The sequence below is a fragment of the Macaca nemestrina genome, chromosome 6 (assembly GCF_043159975.1).
Source record: "Macaca nemestrina isolate mMacNem1 chromosome 6, mMacNem.hap1, whole genome shotgun sequence".
Lineage (NCBI taxonomy): Eukaryota > Metazoa > Chordata > Mammalia > Primates > Cercopithecidae > Macaca > Macaca nemestrina.
This window is the reverse complement of record NC_092130.1, coordinates 40767671-40783299: the sequence shown is the minus strand read 5'-3', so window position 1 is coordinate 40783299 and position 15629 is coordinate 40767671. Positions and strand designations below refer to the sequence as shown.

General features: G+C 56.1%; 1 protein-coding gene across 12 annotated transcripts in view; it reads left to right on the top strand.

The window, feature by feature from the left end:
• LOC105467053 (CXXC finger protein 5) overlaps positions 1–15316 on the top strand; it is a 39045-nt gene extending 23729 nt beyond the window's left edge. For 6 of the 12 annotated variants that reach the window (XM_071098332.1, XM_011716359.2, XM_011716361.3 and 3 more), the window contains exons 2-3: positions 11449–12538; positions 14284–15316. In XM_071098332.1, coding sequence (XP_070954433.1) covers positions 11609–12538; positions 14284–14328 — 975 coding nt within the window. In that variant the 5' untranslated portion in view covers positions 11449–11608 and the 3' untranslated portion in view covers positions 14329–15316. Of the gene's footprint in view, positions 1–5803; positions 6641–10448; positions 10565–11448; positions 12539–14283 lie in introns of those variants that run through there. The other 6 variants (XR_011624642.1, XM_071098330.1, XM_071098331.1 and 3 more) reach the window with 6 other exon arrangements.
• Positions 15317–15629: the final 313 nt, after the last annotated feature.

Here is a 15629-nt window from a genome sequence, read left to right as displayed (position 1 = left end):
CCCCGCCCGCTCTGAGCGTGAGCTCACACTCAGCTCTGCCCGCCTGCCGTAATGATTTTTTAATTATGCAGCCAGTGCTCGGAATTGCTAATCCACCTCCAGCCCAGCATCCCCTCCTGCAACTCACCCCAGCCCCTGGCTGATGTCCCTAGAGTGGCGGTGCACAGCCCCGTGCCCATCACTGAGTGCCTAGGACAACTGCTATAGCAGGAGAGAGGGTAGGTCAGGAAGGGCCGGAGAGGCGCCTCTCCCTCATCTGCAAGTGACAGGACTTGTGGCTCTCTTTGTCTCCCATCCTACCCCTAGACCCAGCACAGCTCGCACCCACCAGGACAGCTGTGACTCTAAATGAGTTTGGGGAGTGATCAGTGCCAACACCGAGTGATGTGGCCACACCCATTTCAGGGACATGAGCCTGTCTTCCCAGCCTTGTGTGACCCCAAGGACACATGCACACAAGTACAATTTTTGTCACACCAACACTCACGCTTTACTTCCCTTCTCCACACACACAGCCCCACAGCCAAGCTACACACACACAATGGCAGGCTCTGTGTGCTTCTCACACATGTAGCCTTACCTGAGGGCAGGGGCACCCTCAGAAGACCCCACTACTGCCTTTTGTGCCCTGCAGTGGCCCTGCTCCCACTCCCTTGCCTCCAGACACCCCTACCCCATCCCCCCTACTGGGAGGTGCTCCGAGTCCTTCTGGCTCCCACCTCATGGGGTGGCTGCCTTTGGCTGGGGCCAGCTTGAGCCTCCATCGACCCTGGCCTGGGGGAGGTGCTGGGGGGGTTCTGCAGCACTGTGGCGCGGCTCCTCTCCAGGCGCCCAGCTGTGGCATCTGTCAAGGTCAGATAGCGACTCCGGAACTAGCCGGCTTGGCCCCATGGCCCCTCTCGCCTCATTATTTTTCTGTTCCGGGGCTGCGGCGACACCTCCCTCCCTCCTCCTCAGCCTCCCGCCTCTTGCCTGCCTCCCCTACGCCTCTGCAGGGAGGGCCTGCGGTCTGGGGGCTTTTGTTTTCCAGTTTTTTCCACGCTCAGGCCAGGCGGGCGGTAGACACTGGCCAGAGCTGTTGGACCTTGAACAGCAGACAAGGCAGGTGTCCCCCTTACAGCTGGGACAGATTCTCGGCTAGTGGAACCCTGGGTTGGTTTCATAGAGGCACAAACTGAACCTGGATGGAACCCAGCCCCCACCACAGTCCAGGTGCACCTGTGGGCAGCTTCCTGTTTCCATAGGGGCCCTAGCAGCTGGCACCAGTTCCTGTCTACACCATCCCCGTTCCATTAGGGCCCCAGACTCTCATACAGCCCAGAGCTCCTGACACAACTCACAGTGCATGTGAACACACACACACTGACATTCATGCGGCAAAGATAATGTTGACATGTACAGAGCAGAAGAACCCACAAACATTCTCTCACCACATAAACCACCCTATTCGCACACGCGTGCACTTGGACATCCATATACATTCACAGACGTGGGTCGCACACACATACCTCCACTTTACCCTCAGAGGTCACAGAGTCAAAGATCTCCCCCAGCACTGGTACATGATCCCAGTATATGCTTTAATGCTGTGGTCTGTAGAGGGCGACATCTGAGACTACACACTCAACTGGGCACATTCAGAGTCCACTGGACGCACTCACACACAGTTGTGCAGCACACCTCCCGGGTAGACATGTGAAAACACACTGTATGCAGTGCTTTTGTCACCATACACACTCCAGCCCCCTGAGCTCACTCCCACGTGCCCAGCATCCTTGGGCAGTTATGCCACCCGAGGGGCTTTTGTCCCCCAAAATACTGGGAAGTGAGCTTGAGGCCTCAGCTTGCTGAGCCTTGTGTGTCCGGGGAGCCTCGGAGAGTGGGAAATGGTTTGACATGGACTGCCTGGCCCACTGCCCAGCTTCACTGTGTGCACCACTCTAGGCCCAAGAGCGCCAGGATGGCGTGGGATGGGGGGGGTTCCAGGTGTGTCATGACAGGCTTGGTGGCTGCTGGCAGAGGCAGACTGGGGGGGTGACCTCAACTCTGTCTCTGGGTCCCTCTTCCCACCTTCAGCCCCTGATTTGGGTGTGTAAATGTTGGAGGAATGGGGTGTGGGCAGACTCCAGGCCCCCAGGGTCTCTAGAGTGGCCCTGGCCATCCCCTCTCTTCCTCCTCCAGCTGTGGACTGCTGTGGCTGCCCCCAGGAGGGGAGCTAGATGGAGGCTTAGCAGTGGCTGGGCCCCCACCCCCCAGGAAACTCAAAACCCTGGGCCAGCCGCGGGTGGCGGGTTGGGGCAGGCACAAAGAGGGCCTCTGTGCGGCCGGCTGGGCTGCCCACAGGATTCTGGGGGAGGAGGCAGGAGCTGGTTTCCGTCCCGTTCTGCTTCCTGCGGAGGCTGCCGGAATGCCCGGGGCTCTGGCCCAGCCTGGCCCGTCTGGCCCACCCGCAGCCCCTTCCCCATCTTTTCCTGGGCCATGGGGTACAGCTGCAGACTTCTCTGCAACAGGGCCCTGAGAGCCACCCTCCAGGACCCAAGGGAAACCTAGGGGATTTCCCCAAGCCGAGAGCTGAACTGAACCTCACCCTTTAGCTGAAGTCTTCCCTCCATATGCTGTGGAGCCCTCAGCCAGGGTTGGAGCACCAGGCCCTGGAGTCGTACAGACCTGGATTTAAATCCTGGCTCTGCCACTTACTGACATTGTGACCTTAGGCAGGTGACTTTATGTCCCTGAACCTCAGTTGCCTCATCTGTAAAATTAGGATTATAATAATGGTAGTAGAATCTGGTGAGAAAATGCATGTGAAATGCTTAGCAAGTGCCTGGCAAACAGTGAGTGTGCGCTATTAGGACCTGCTGTTTATTTTTATTTACTTACTTATTTATTTATTTATTTATTTATTCAAGGTGGAGTTTTGCTCTTGCTGCCCAGGCTGGAGTGCAGTGGTGTGATCTTGGCTCACTGCAACCTCTGCCTCCCAGGTTCCAGCAATTCTCCTGCCTCAGCCTCCCGAGTAGCTGGGATTACAGGCATGCGCCACCGTGCCCGACTAATTTTTGTGTTATTAGTAAAGATGGGGTTTCTCTATGTTGGTCAGGCTGGTCTCAAACTCCCGACCTCAGATGATCCACCCGCCTCGGCTTCCCAAAGCGCTGGGATTACAGGCGTGAGCCACCACACCTGGCCAGGACCTGCTGTTTATTTTAATGTCCTCTGGGGAACTTAAGAGTAGAAGGGACTGGATGTTCCTTGCCCCAGTGGGTCTCACCTCTTCTAGGGTTCAGTCTCAGCCCTGCGTCCTGCTCAAAACCCTTCTCTCAAATCAGTTTCCTACCTGCAGATCATATCAGTGACTGATCGGGGCCTCTGGGGCCTTCCTCCTGAGGTCTGGAGGGTGGAGGGGATCACTGTCTGGAATCCTTTTTTTATTCCCTCTGTATCTCTACCTCCTTCCCCATAGTATGCCCTGGGATCGTGACTCCTCCAGTAGTTTGGGGTGAGGAGCAAGAGCCATTTGTTTCCATTTTACAAATGGGAGACAGGCTTAGTAGGGGAAAGAGCTTGGTAAAAGTCACTAGTCAGGGAGGGACAGGGTGGAGCCACAAACCTAGACCTCAGGACTCCAGTTCCCTAGCCAGTCCTATGCACATATGCCTCCCCAAACCCCAGACACGCAAACACACCTCACATAGGAGCCCCAGAAGAACAGTGCCCCATCTCTGATTTCTTGGCTCATGTATCTCCGGGCTAGCCTTCCCTGGCTTGTCCCATGGTGAGGCCCATCAGGAGGGAGGTCCTGAGGGGGTACATGGGCCCTAATTTCTGATTGGTGTCAGCTCAGAGATCACCACATTGGAAAATGTTTACTACAAGATTCAGGGGATCCCAGATAGGCAGGGCATCATCACACCTGCTTAGTAAAATTGCCTGCTCTAAATGGGGCAATAATAGGACTTCCTTTAGAGATGGGGTATGAGGATAACGTGAGATAAAGCATGGACAGTGTGGCACGTAGGAAGAGCCCCGTACCTGTTAGCTATGGTTGGTCCTATGTGACAAATGGGAAAACTGTCTCGGAGGCCAGTTTTTTCCCACGGTCAAAAAATGAGGAAGGGTCTTCCTGAACTTTGACTCTTCCAGGAAAGGAACCTGGCCTGAGAGAGGTGCCTATTGAGGAAAGGGCCTGTCTTTATCAGAGGCATACCAGGCATCTCACTCCCTAGAGTCCCAGGTCAGAACATACATCCTGGCCGGGTGCGGTGGCTCACACCTGTAATCCCAGCACTTTGGGAGGCTGAGGCGGGCGGATCACAAGGTCAGGAGATCAAGACCATCCTGGCTAACACGGTGAAACCCCGTCTCTACCAAAAATGCAAAAAATTAGCCGGGCGAGGCGGCGGGCGCCTGTAGTCCCAGCTACTTGGGAGGCTGAGGCAGGAGAATGGTGTGAACCCTGGAGGCGGAGCTTGCAGTGAGCCGAGATCGCACCACTGCACTCCAGCCTGGGCGACAGAGCGAGACTCCGTCTCAAAAAAAAAAGAACATACATCTGCCCGGGGCCTCAGTGTTGCTGTTCATGAATGGGCTGATCCCCTCCTCCAGCTGTGTTGGGGAGCCCTTTAAAACAGAACAGAGTCTGGCTGGGTGTGGTGGCTCACAACTGTAATCCCAGTACTTGGGGAGGCTGAGGTAGGTGGATCACCTAAGGTCAGGAGTTCAAGACCAGCCTGGCCAACATGGTGAAACCCCATCTCTACTAAAAATACAAAAATTAGCCAGGTGTGGTGGTGTGCGCCCGTAATCCAAGCCACTCTGGAGGCTGAGGCAGGAGAATTGCTTGAACCCGAGAGGTAGAGGTTATAGTGAGCCGAGATCGGGGCTTTGCACTCCAGCCTGGGTGACAGAGCAAGACTCCGTCCAAAAAAAAAAAAAAAAAAAAAGGGAGAAAACAGAGCTCTACGTACTCCAGGTTTGCTCAAACCCTTGTGTCCCAGCACAAACCCTTTAGTCCTCAGGCCAAGGCATGGTTGGTACCTGCCCTGGGAGGAGCGGTGTAAGAGGGTCAGGGGTGTGGAGTCAGGGACATAGAAATGCTGTCCCTTGTTCTGTCTTTGGCAGTCAGTCTTGGGGTGACTCTAGTGGGGTTGAGGCCATGTCTCACCCCAGTCCACCCACAGGGTGCTCACAGTGGCCAGTGTGTGGGGGTGTGTGTGTCCATCCATAGCTGGATGTGTGCCCTGTGCTCTCCGCCTGGGGCTGCATTTCTCCCTGCCTCCAAGACCAGTCTCCCTGGGCTTGAGCAGGGCTTCTTTTTTTCCCTCTGGAAACTCCCCAGGCTGAATCATGGAAATCAGAGACGGAACACCCTCCCTTCCACCCCACTGCCCGGCTTGGTTCAACCACCATAGCCTGTGGTCTGCTTTGCACACCATCAGCCTGTCTGCCTATTTTGCCTCACTTGGAGGCCAAGGAGACCAGCCCACCAAGGTGGTGGGGAGGGGGCAAGTCGGGGGTGTCAAGTGCTGCATGGAAGCGTAGAAAGTGGTGCATTGAGCCAGGATGTGCAGCTCTGCTGGGCTGGTGTTCGTGGTCCTGAAACACAGCCTCTTCCACAAGCCTCCCTGGGTAGGCAGGATGGCTGCAAGGCTGGTCAGCCAGCAAGGAATAGAGGGGGGATGGTACCTTGGTCAAACCCTGCCCTTGGTAGTGGTGATGGTTGCATAACTCTGTAGATTTACTAAAAGTCATTAAATTATATGTATACTTTAATGTGGTAGAATTTTATAGTATGTAAACTATACCTCGATAAAACCATTTTTTAAGAATCCTGCCAGCCAGGCGCAGTGGCTCACGCCTATAATCCCAGCAGTTTGGGAGGCCCAGGTAAGAGGATTGCGTGATCCTCATAGGAAGACCTCATCCCTACTAAAAAATTTAAAAAATAATAATAATAAAAATGCTGCCCTTGGCCTCAAGGCTCTGCACAGTTGGGACCCTGTCAGCCTCACAGACATACCTCACGCCCACTTCCCCGCCTGCCTAGGCTCTCTTTCATGCCTTTGTCCCCTCTCGTTGCTTCTCCTTATCCTTAACTCTCAGCCTAGCAGTCCCTTCCTCCAGGAAGGCCCCAGATAGTTCACTGTGTCCCCTTCCGGCTCTTGTTTCACACTGGTTCATGTGACTATGGGCCCAGCTCCTGTGTGCTCCTGGAAGACAGTGCTGGAGTCTGAGTCTGTGCTCTGCTGTCTCTCCGGTATCATAAGGTACAGGGCTGCTCTCCGGGTACGTGCAGGGAAGATGTGTGCAAATGAATATCTAGAACATCCAGCTGTGGGCCACCTGTGTACGTGTCTGTATGCAGATGGCACCATCTCATCCCAGGATGTCCCCTCCTTCCCAGTGCTTTCTGGCCCAAAAGTTCAAGATTGAACCCTGCAGGGGGTGAAGTGAGGCTCTTCTAGGGCTGAGGGTTGAATAAGGGCACTGCCACCACCTCCAGTGACCTCACTGCCAGCTGGCATTATGATGTCACTGGCTTAGCATTCCGGGCCCTGGGCATCTCCGAGTCCCCCAGGTGGGGGCACTCTCCTGGGGTCTGTGACAGCTTGCCCCCAACCACGGAGAGGTGACAGGCACGGTAACAATCCTGGGGATTAAGAGCAGCCTTAGGGGTACCTAGGTCACCTGCCGTGGGCCACTTTGTCAGTTGCCAAGGTGGCCACAGAGCAGGGTGACTAACACTTGGGCTCTGGGTTCAAGCTCTACCCCTGCTAGGCACCAGCTGTTTGACCTCAGACTGACAGCTTGAACCTCTCTGAGCCTAAATTTCCTCATGTCTGAAATTGGCAATTAGTTTTTGTCTCCCCAGGTTCTAGGGAGGCATTCAGGAGCTAAGACTTGTAAAGCATAAAAACACAGGGCATGGGACACAGTGGATACTCAGTAAATGCTAGTTGATAGGATCCATTGGTTAAGGAAACCGGAGTGGCAACACAGGTGGTGGGGGCTGGCTAGAAGGGGGCAGGCTCCCTGCCTTCTGGGGCTGGCCAGAGCCTTAGGGTAGAGGCATGGGGTGGCCTATACTGCCAGGAGGGTGGCCCCAGGTATGACTCTCCCTCTCTTTCCAGCTCAGCCAGTGAGCTGGAGCCTACAGGAGGCATTGGGCCCTGCAGCCATGCTCTGGGGTCAAGAACCCATTGCCCCACCTCCTCCTCAGCCCTCCTCCCCAGCCTCCTCCCCACCTTCCCCCAAGCCCTCCTCCCCACCTCCCCCCAGTCCTTCTCCCCACCCTCCTCCCCATCTCCTCCCCACCTCCTCCCCACCTCCTCCCCACCTCCTCTTCTCAGGCCTTGGGCTACACAGTGGGTCTGATCTGGTGTCCTCGGCACTTCTCCTCTACCCTTCCCTCTGCGTCCCTCTCCTATGGGCATGCCCAGCTGCCTTCTGGGACTCCCTCCTCAAGGCTGTTTACTTGTCTTTTAGACCCTTAAGTCCCTGAGCCTAGGCAAGGTGTCGTGGGTCCCTGGGTCTCTGAACCCTGTTGCCCCAGACACTGCTTCCCATGACACTGTCTCCACTAACCTTGACCCTCTGCCCCCTCCTCTCGAGCTCTCCTTTTCTCTGACCCACCCCTCTAGTTCTCTGTCTCAAGATTCTGCCCCCACCACCTGTCTCTGTTCTGCCCCCACATGCCCCTCTGCCCCCCAGCTTTCCGTAACTTGTCCCCCCCTCAGCCCCCGGTGCTCTGTCCCCGCCCGTCAGCCCCTGGTCCCAGCGCCCGGCTGGCCGGCTCCTGCATGGACAAAGGGGTCCTTTGTGGGCTGACCGCGGCTGGCGGGGCGGCGGGGCGCTGGCTCCGCATTGCTGATGAAACGGAGCCCTTTGTTGTCCCTCCTCAGGCGCAGTATTTCTTTTTGGGGGCTGGATGCGTTCCTGGCAGGGCCGATGATGGATGCGCCCGCCGCCGCCCGCCTGCCCGCCAGCTTTCCCTCCCGCTCATTCCCGCTCTGCTTCAACACAGCCCTGACTCCTCCCCTGCTGCCTGGGCACTGCCAGGCCCTTCCTGGCCTGGAATGGGGTGGCTGTGTGCCCTAGAGTAGAAGGCTGGGACCTGGGAGAACGTCCCCTCTATGTCCTCCCCTTCTATGAGTAGGGCAAATGGGATTTTTGGTCAGTGGTCCACTGGGACCAGGGCATCAGTTTTTCCTAAGGTCTGAAGGAGAAGATGAGCCAGGTACCAGGGCCGATTTGGAACAAGCTTGAGGACCAGATGTTCATGTCTGTCCACTCTGGATTTGAAAACAGAGTTGTCCCTGTGAGCCAGTCCCCCTGTGTACCCACCTCCCTCCTACTTCTGTGACTGAAAAACCATAGTGTTCTGCCTGCAGCACCTGTTTGGTGACATATCACATCCTCTGGTCCCAAGCTCAGCATGTCCCAGGACCTCAGAGGGTGGGGGTGGGTGGGCCCTGAGGAAGGACAGAATAGTGGAAGATCAGAGAAATTCCAAGAGAGGAACAGAACATGAGGTTTGGTCCCCACCAGGAGAGACTCAGGACAGAGACAAAAGCCGAGACACTCAGCCAGAGCGCCAGCCCTGAGCGCAGGCTGGCTGTGTTGGAGGGAGCTGACTTCTAATTGACCTGCCCGCCCTGCACGCAGAGCCAGATCCTGGAGCTGGGAGGAGGGAGGGGGCGAGCGAGCAGAGCAGGAGCAGCGTTAATGCAGCTATCGATTTCTGCCACCAGCCAGCAGGCCGCAGAGGCGGGGGATGCACACAGGGTCTGGGGCACAGCCTGCCCTCCTCCCCATCACGCCAGCCCACAAGACACCTGCCTTCTGCCTTCTCCCCTCACCCAGTATCTGGGCTGCCGGCATTGTCATCCGGGGCAGGGCAGATGTGCTTAGTTGAGCAGGAGCTGGATGAGCTGACTTGATGGTTTCTGTCTCTGATCTCACTGACCCTGGTCCCCAACACCTAGCCAGAGTCACTGATTCCTGTAGGGGTCACCAATCTCTGAGGAGAGGGGCTGAAAAGACCATCCTGGTCTTGGCCCTTATTAAGTGGGAAGGAACACAGCTATCCTTGGACACACATGGTCTTCTTGCTTCAGCTCTGACCTCTGATGCCCCCCAGCCCAGCATGGATTTTCTGCCAGGGCCCCCCGGCTCTGTCCTGGTGGAGTCTGCCAGCTTGCCCAGCTCTTCCTCCCCACCCATTTCCCTCTGCAAGGAAGGAGCCCTAGGTGGTTCGGTGCCCACTGGGGAGGGAGAGGGAGTACCTGGCTGTTGATGCCAGCTACTCTTCTTACCCTAGAGACAGAGCTTTTCCTTTCCCCACACGCAGTCCTCTTTGGCCACTCCTTAGTCCTGGGGAAGCCTCCCTCTCCCCTACTTGGGGGCCTCAGTTTCCCCCTCTGTAAATGCAGAGGGTTGGACTAGATGCTCTCTTGGGACAGGCTTGAGTCCTGTGACTAGGGGGGTGGTGGGGTTGCCTGGGGACAAAGATCCAATGTGTGCTGCCCTCAAGCCCAGGGCGCAATGGGGCCCGCCAGATGTGCGCCTCCCCCTTGAGCCACCAGCTGCTCTGGGGCTGGGCCCTGTCCTCCCACCCCTCTCCTGGGGGATGCTAGGCCACAGCAGGCAGACGGAAGGGAGGCTGGAGAGCCAGGACTGATGAGGAAACCGCCGCCCTGCTCCATCTGGCCCAGTTCCTTTAGCTGAGGAGGCAGCTCAGACGCCTTAGCCTTGAGACCTGAGTAGAGCAGGCCCTGTCCCATGAAGGGCTGCCTCGGAAACGTGGAGGTGGCCAGAGGACAGGTTCCTGCTGGGCTCCACTCCCTTGAGGGTCATGCCTACTCCTCAGTGCCAGCCTGCCCCAGCCAGAGGCCCCTGGGTTCTCACTGAGGCAACAGCCCACCCCAGCTCTCTGGGTTCTCACTGAGGCCTCCACCCAGGCCCTACTCTGCAGGCCTTGTGAGGCCTCCGCCCCCCCCAATCTGGGAGTGAGGCCAGAGCACCACAGTGAGGCCTGAGTAGAGACAAGAATGGGGTCTGAGACGATAATGATTGTGGTTCGGGGGTTGAGGAGGAAGTGTGTGCCAGGGTATGCACAAGCATGTCCTCTCACTGTGGCAGGGGACGGTTTGTCCTCTGGCCCTGTGCTGCTCGCCCTGTAGGAGGGGAGAAGATCCCTGAAATAAGTGTTCTGCACTCATTAGCAAACTCTGGGTTACACAAAGGCAACCAGGTTCCTTTGCCTGCAGGACATGTCAGAGCCTTGAAATAACTGATGTGTATTAGGAATCCCCAGATGAGGATTCAGGGGCCACCTTCCGGAGTGTATAATCTGTACCATTAAGCACTCTTCCCCTCGGACAGAGAAGGAAGATTAGGATGTGGAGGTAGTTTTTTGTTTTTTGTTTTTTGTTTTTTGTTTTTGACAGGGCTTCACTGTCACCCAAGCTGGAATGCAGTGGCATGATTATAACTCATTGCATCCTCAACCTCCTGGGCTCAAGCAGTCATCCCATCTCAGTCTCCTGAGTAGCTGGGACTACAGGCATGTACCACCACACCTGGTTAACTTTTGTATTTTTTGCAGAGATAAGAGTTTCACCATGTTGTCCAGGGTGGCCTCAAAACTCCTGAGCTCAAGCGATCTGCCTGCCTCTGCCTCCCAAAGTGCTGAGATTACAGGCGTGAGCCACTGCACCCAGCTAATAAGCATCTCCAACACTCTCCCACCCCAGCACGAGAAGGACTGCCTGCTTCCGGCAGGTTTTCCTAGACCCTAGCAGGGCAGATTTGGGCTGCGGAGGCCTGGACTAGGGCCTCCACCCTGCCACTTGGTGTCTGTGCGTTCATAGAGTGGTAGTTCTCCTAAATCTTGTTTCCATCATCTATAAAGTAGAGAATTACCAGCCACTGCTTCTAGAGTTCTTGTGGATCTTAACTGAGATAGTACAAATAAGAAATTTCTCACCAGGGTGGATCTGATGATTAATAAATGCCTGGTCGGCCGGGCGCGGTGGCTCAAGCCTGTAATCCCAGCACTTTGGGAGGCCGAGACGGGCGGATCACGAGGTCAGGAGATCAAGACCATCCTGGCTGACACGGTGAAACCCCGTCTCTACTTTAAAAAATACAAAAAACTAGCCGGGCGAGGTGGCGGCGCCTGTAGTCCCAGCTACACGGGAGGCTGAGGCAGGAGAATGGCGTGAACCCGGGAGGCGGAGCTTGCAGTGAGCTGAGATCCGGCCACTGCACTCCAGCCTGGGCGGCAGAGCGAGACTCCGTCTCAAAAAAAAAAAAAAAAAAAAAAAAAATGCCTGGTCAAGCTCATGGTGGTCAGGATGACAGGACAGTTGATAGTGGCAGTGGTGGCGATGTTGAAGAGGTAGGTGTTCACTGCTGCCCTGACCCTATATCCTCTTGTTGTGACAGAGTGAAGACATTTCCACCTGGACACCTGACCATGTGCCTGCCCTGAGCAGCGAGGCCCACCAGGCATCTCTGTTGTGGGCAGCAGGGCCAGGTCCTGGTCTGTGGACCCTTGGCAGTTGGCAGGCTCCCTCTTCAGCAGGGTCTGGGCCTCGGCCCCACCATGTCGAGCCTCGGCGGTGGCTCCCAGGACACCGGCGGCAATAGCAGCAGCAACACCAATGCCAGCGGTGGCAGTGGCAGCAGTGGCCCAAAGGCAGGAGCAGCAGACAAGAGTGCAGCAGTGGCTGCCGCTGCACCAGCCTCCGTGGCAGATGATGCACCACCCCCCGAGCGTCGAAACAAGAGCGGTATCATCAGCGAGCCCCTCAACAAGAGCCTGCGCCGCTCCCGCCCACTCTCCCACTACTCTTCTTTTGGCAGCAGTGGTGGCAGTGGCAGTGGCAGTGGCAGCATGATGGGCGGGGAGTCTGCTGACAAGGCCACTGCAGCTGCAGCCGCTGCCTCCCTGTTGGCCAATGGGCATGACCTGGCAGCGGCCATGGCAGTGGACAAAAGCAACCCTACCTCAAAGCACAAAAGTGGTGCTGTGGCCAGCCTGCTAAGCAAGGCAGAGCGGGCCACGGAGCTGGCAGCCGAGGGACAGCTGACGCTGCAGCAGTTTGCGCAGTCCACGGAGATGCTGAAGCGCGTGGTGCAGGAGCACCTCCCGCTGATGAGCGAGGCGGGTGCTGGCCTGCCTGACATGGAGGCTGTGGCAGGTGCCGAAGCCCTCAATGGCCAGTCCGACTTCCCCTACCTGGGCGCTTTCCCCATCAACCCAGGCCTCTTCATTATGACCCCGGCAGGTGTGTTCCTGGCCGAGAGCGCGCTGCACATGGCGGGCCTGGCCGAGTACCCCATGCAGGGAGAGCTGGCTTCTGCCATCAGCTCCGGCAAGAAGAAGCGGAAACGCTGCGGCATGTGCGCGCCCTGCCGGCGGCGCATCAACTGCGAGCAGTGCAGCAGTTGTAGGAACCGAAAGACTGGCCATCAGATTTGCAAATTCAGAAAATGTGAGGAACTCAAAAAGAAGCCTTCCGCTGCTCTGGAGGTAACAGCGCCTTAGAGGGAGGTGTGTGGGCTCTTGTATCTGTCTGGCAGTCCAAACCCACCCCCATCCCCTGACCCCACCTTTCCTACCTGGGCAAGTGTCTGGGGGATGCCCCCCCAGTCCTTGGGGTCTGGGGGTCTGGCTTCAAGACACCAGTTTACTGCCCCAAAAGTCAGAACCACATTCTGAGAATTCCATCAGGCCATAATTTGCAAGGCAAGCTTGAAATTCCAGGTAAGGACCTAGCATTCTCAGCCAGGCCCTGGAATTCTGATTCCTCTCCTGGGGTTCTGGGTCAGGTATTGATATTTCCATACAGGTCCTAAGTTTCTTTTTTTTTTTTTTTTTTTGATACGGAGTCTCGCTGTGTTGCCCAGGCTGGAGTGCAATGGCCGGATCTCAGCTCACTGCAAGCTCCGCCTTCCAGGTTTACGCCATTCTCCTGCCTCAGCCTCCCGAGTAGCTGGGACTACAGGCGCCCGCCACCTCGCCCGGCTAGTTTTTTGTATTTTTTAGTAGAGACGGGGTTTCACCGTGTTAGCCAGGATGGTCTCGATCTCCTGACCTCGTGATCCGCCCGTCTCGGCCTCCCAAAGTGCTGGGATTACAGGCTTGAGCCACCGCGCCCGGCCAGGTCCTAAGTTTCCGATGTTCAGACATGGCCTAAAGCATCCAGTCCATGACTTAGAACTCTGCGTCTCTCCCCTGCCCTGTTTAAGGGATTCTGTTTCACAGGCTCTGTGCCCTTAAGCCCTTCATTTGCCCCTCCAGGGCCATTTTTCCCCCAAGGCCACCCAAGGATAGAGCTGCTCCAGTGCTGGGTGCCCTGCTCTGAGGCCTGGAAGAACCCTTGGTCTGGGCACCTACTTGACAGATTTTTGGGGCTGGGGTAAGGGAAGGTGACCATGAGCCCAGAGTGGTCAAGGACCTAGCCACTGTGGGATTCGCTTGGAGAAGGCAAGGGGTTCCCATGCTGCTGTCTCTGCATCCCTGTGGCAGGGCCCGTCCCTGTGCCCCTGGATGCAGCAACCTAGCTGGAGTGCCAGGCCTGGGTACAAAAGCATCTTTTCAGCCTGCAGTCCCTGCCCCTATCCCCGCCCCTCTACGAGTGGGCTTGACGCAAATGTCCAGAATGGTTGGAAAACAACAGTGGTGTATCCCAGCCATGGCCTCCTGGTTACCCTCCCCAACCCAACCCCAACCCCAACCCCAACCCCAGCCCCAGCCCCAGCCCCAGCCCTTCCATTTCTGCTCTCCTATGTACACACAAAGGCACCCACTTTAGTCCAGTGTAGACACACATGCACACACACATAGACAGGGCTGCTTGAGAAATAGCCCAAATACCCACCTCCCACAGCTCCATACCGCACAGCTCAGCATAGCACGAGGCACACACCCATATGCACACCCGCTGCACGTGCTCGCACGCTCATTTACGGAAACATGCCACAGCCACCTGGCGCTGTTGCCTTTGGGCCAGGGGAAGGGTCTTCCTCTCTGGAAGGAGGGTTCCTGGGCACAGTGGCTCAGGAGGCCTCAGAGTCCTCCGGACCTTCCAGCAGCCCAGCAGGTCGAGCTCCTCCTTTTGCCTGGCTGGGGTGGCAGGAGCTCCGAGGGGTGGCTGCTCTTCCTCCATGCCTGTCCCTCCACCATGAGGCCATCCACGGGGGAACGTCTTTGCTCCAGGCCTACCCGGACCCTGACTGAACTCTCTCCTTGTTTTTGTCTCCTGCCCCCGCCAGAAGGTGATGCTTCCGACAGGAGCCGCCTTCCGGTGGTTTCAGTGACGGCGGCGGAACCCAAAGCTGCCCTCTCCGTGCAATGTCACTGCTCGTGTGGTCTCCAGCAAGGGATTCGGGCGAAGACAAACGGATGCACCCGTCTTTAGAACCAAAAATATTCTCTCACAGATTTCATTCCTGTTTTTATATATATATTTTTTGTTGTCGTTTTAACATCTCCACGTCCCTAGTATAAAAAGAAAAAGAAAAGAAAAAAAATTTTAACTGCTTTTTCGGAAGAACAACAACAAAAAAGAGGTAAAGACGAATCTATAAAGTACCGAGACTTCCTGGGCAAAGAATGGACAATCAGTTTCCTTCCTGTGTCGATGTCGATGTTGTCTGTGCAGGAGATGCAGTTTTTGTGTAGAGAATGTAAATTTTCTGTAACCTTTTGAAATCTAGTTACTAATAAGCACTACTGTAATTTAGCACAGTTTAACTCCACCCTCATTTAAACTTCCTTTGATTCTTTCCGACCATGAAATAGTGCATAGTTTGCCTGGAGAATCCACTCACGTTCATAAAGAGAATGTTGATGGCGCCGTGTAGAAGCCCCTCTGTATCCATCCACGCGTGCAGAGCTGCCAGCAGGGAGCTCACAGAAGGGGAGGGAGCACCAGGCCGGCTGAGCTGCACCCACAGTCCCCAGACTGGGATCCCCTACCCCAACAGTGATGATTTTGAAAAAAAAAAAAAATGAAAGTTCTGTTCATTTATCCTTTGCGATCTGGGGAGCCCCGTCTCGATATTTCCAATCCTGGCTACTTTTCTTAGAGAAAATAAGTCCTTTTTTTCTGGCCTCTCTAATGGCAACAGAAGAAAGGGCTTCTTTGCGTGGTCCCCTGCCGGTGGGGGTGGGTGCCCAGGGGGCCCCCTGCGGCCTGGGCCCCCCTGCCCACGGCCAGCTTCCTGCTGATGAACATGCTGTTTGTATTGTTTTAGGAAACCAGGCTGTTTTGTGAATAAAACGAATGCATGTTTGTGTCACGAAGCACCGCTGGCTTCTTGCTCTCCGGTTTTGGGGGGCTGACTTGGGGGCCGTTCTTGAGCAGGGGTTGTCTGGGACCACCTGGAGGAGGAAGAAGGATGGCCCAGGGACATTTAGAATGGGAATTTCTTGGGGAATAGAGGCCTCTGGATCCAGAATGGGCAAGAGCAGGAGCAACCAGCCCAGCAGACAGGAGGGAAAGGCTCTTAATCTGGAAGTCGCTGGTACCAGAGTACCTCATCTGCCTGGTTGCACCCCATGCCCCAGAACCTGGACCTCCAGGGACCTTCACTCACCTGGGGCCACCTCTGTTCAC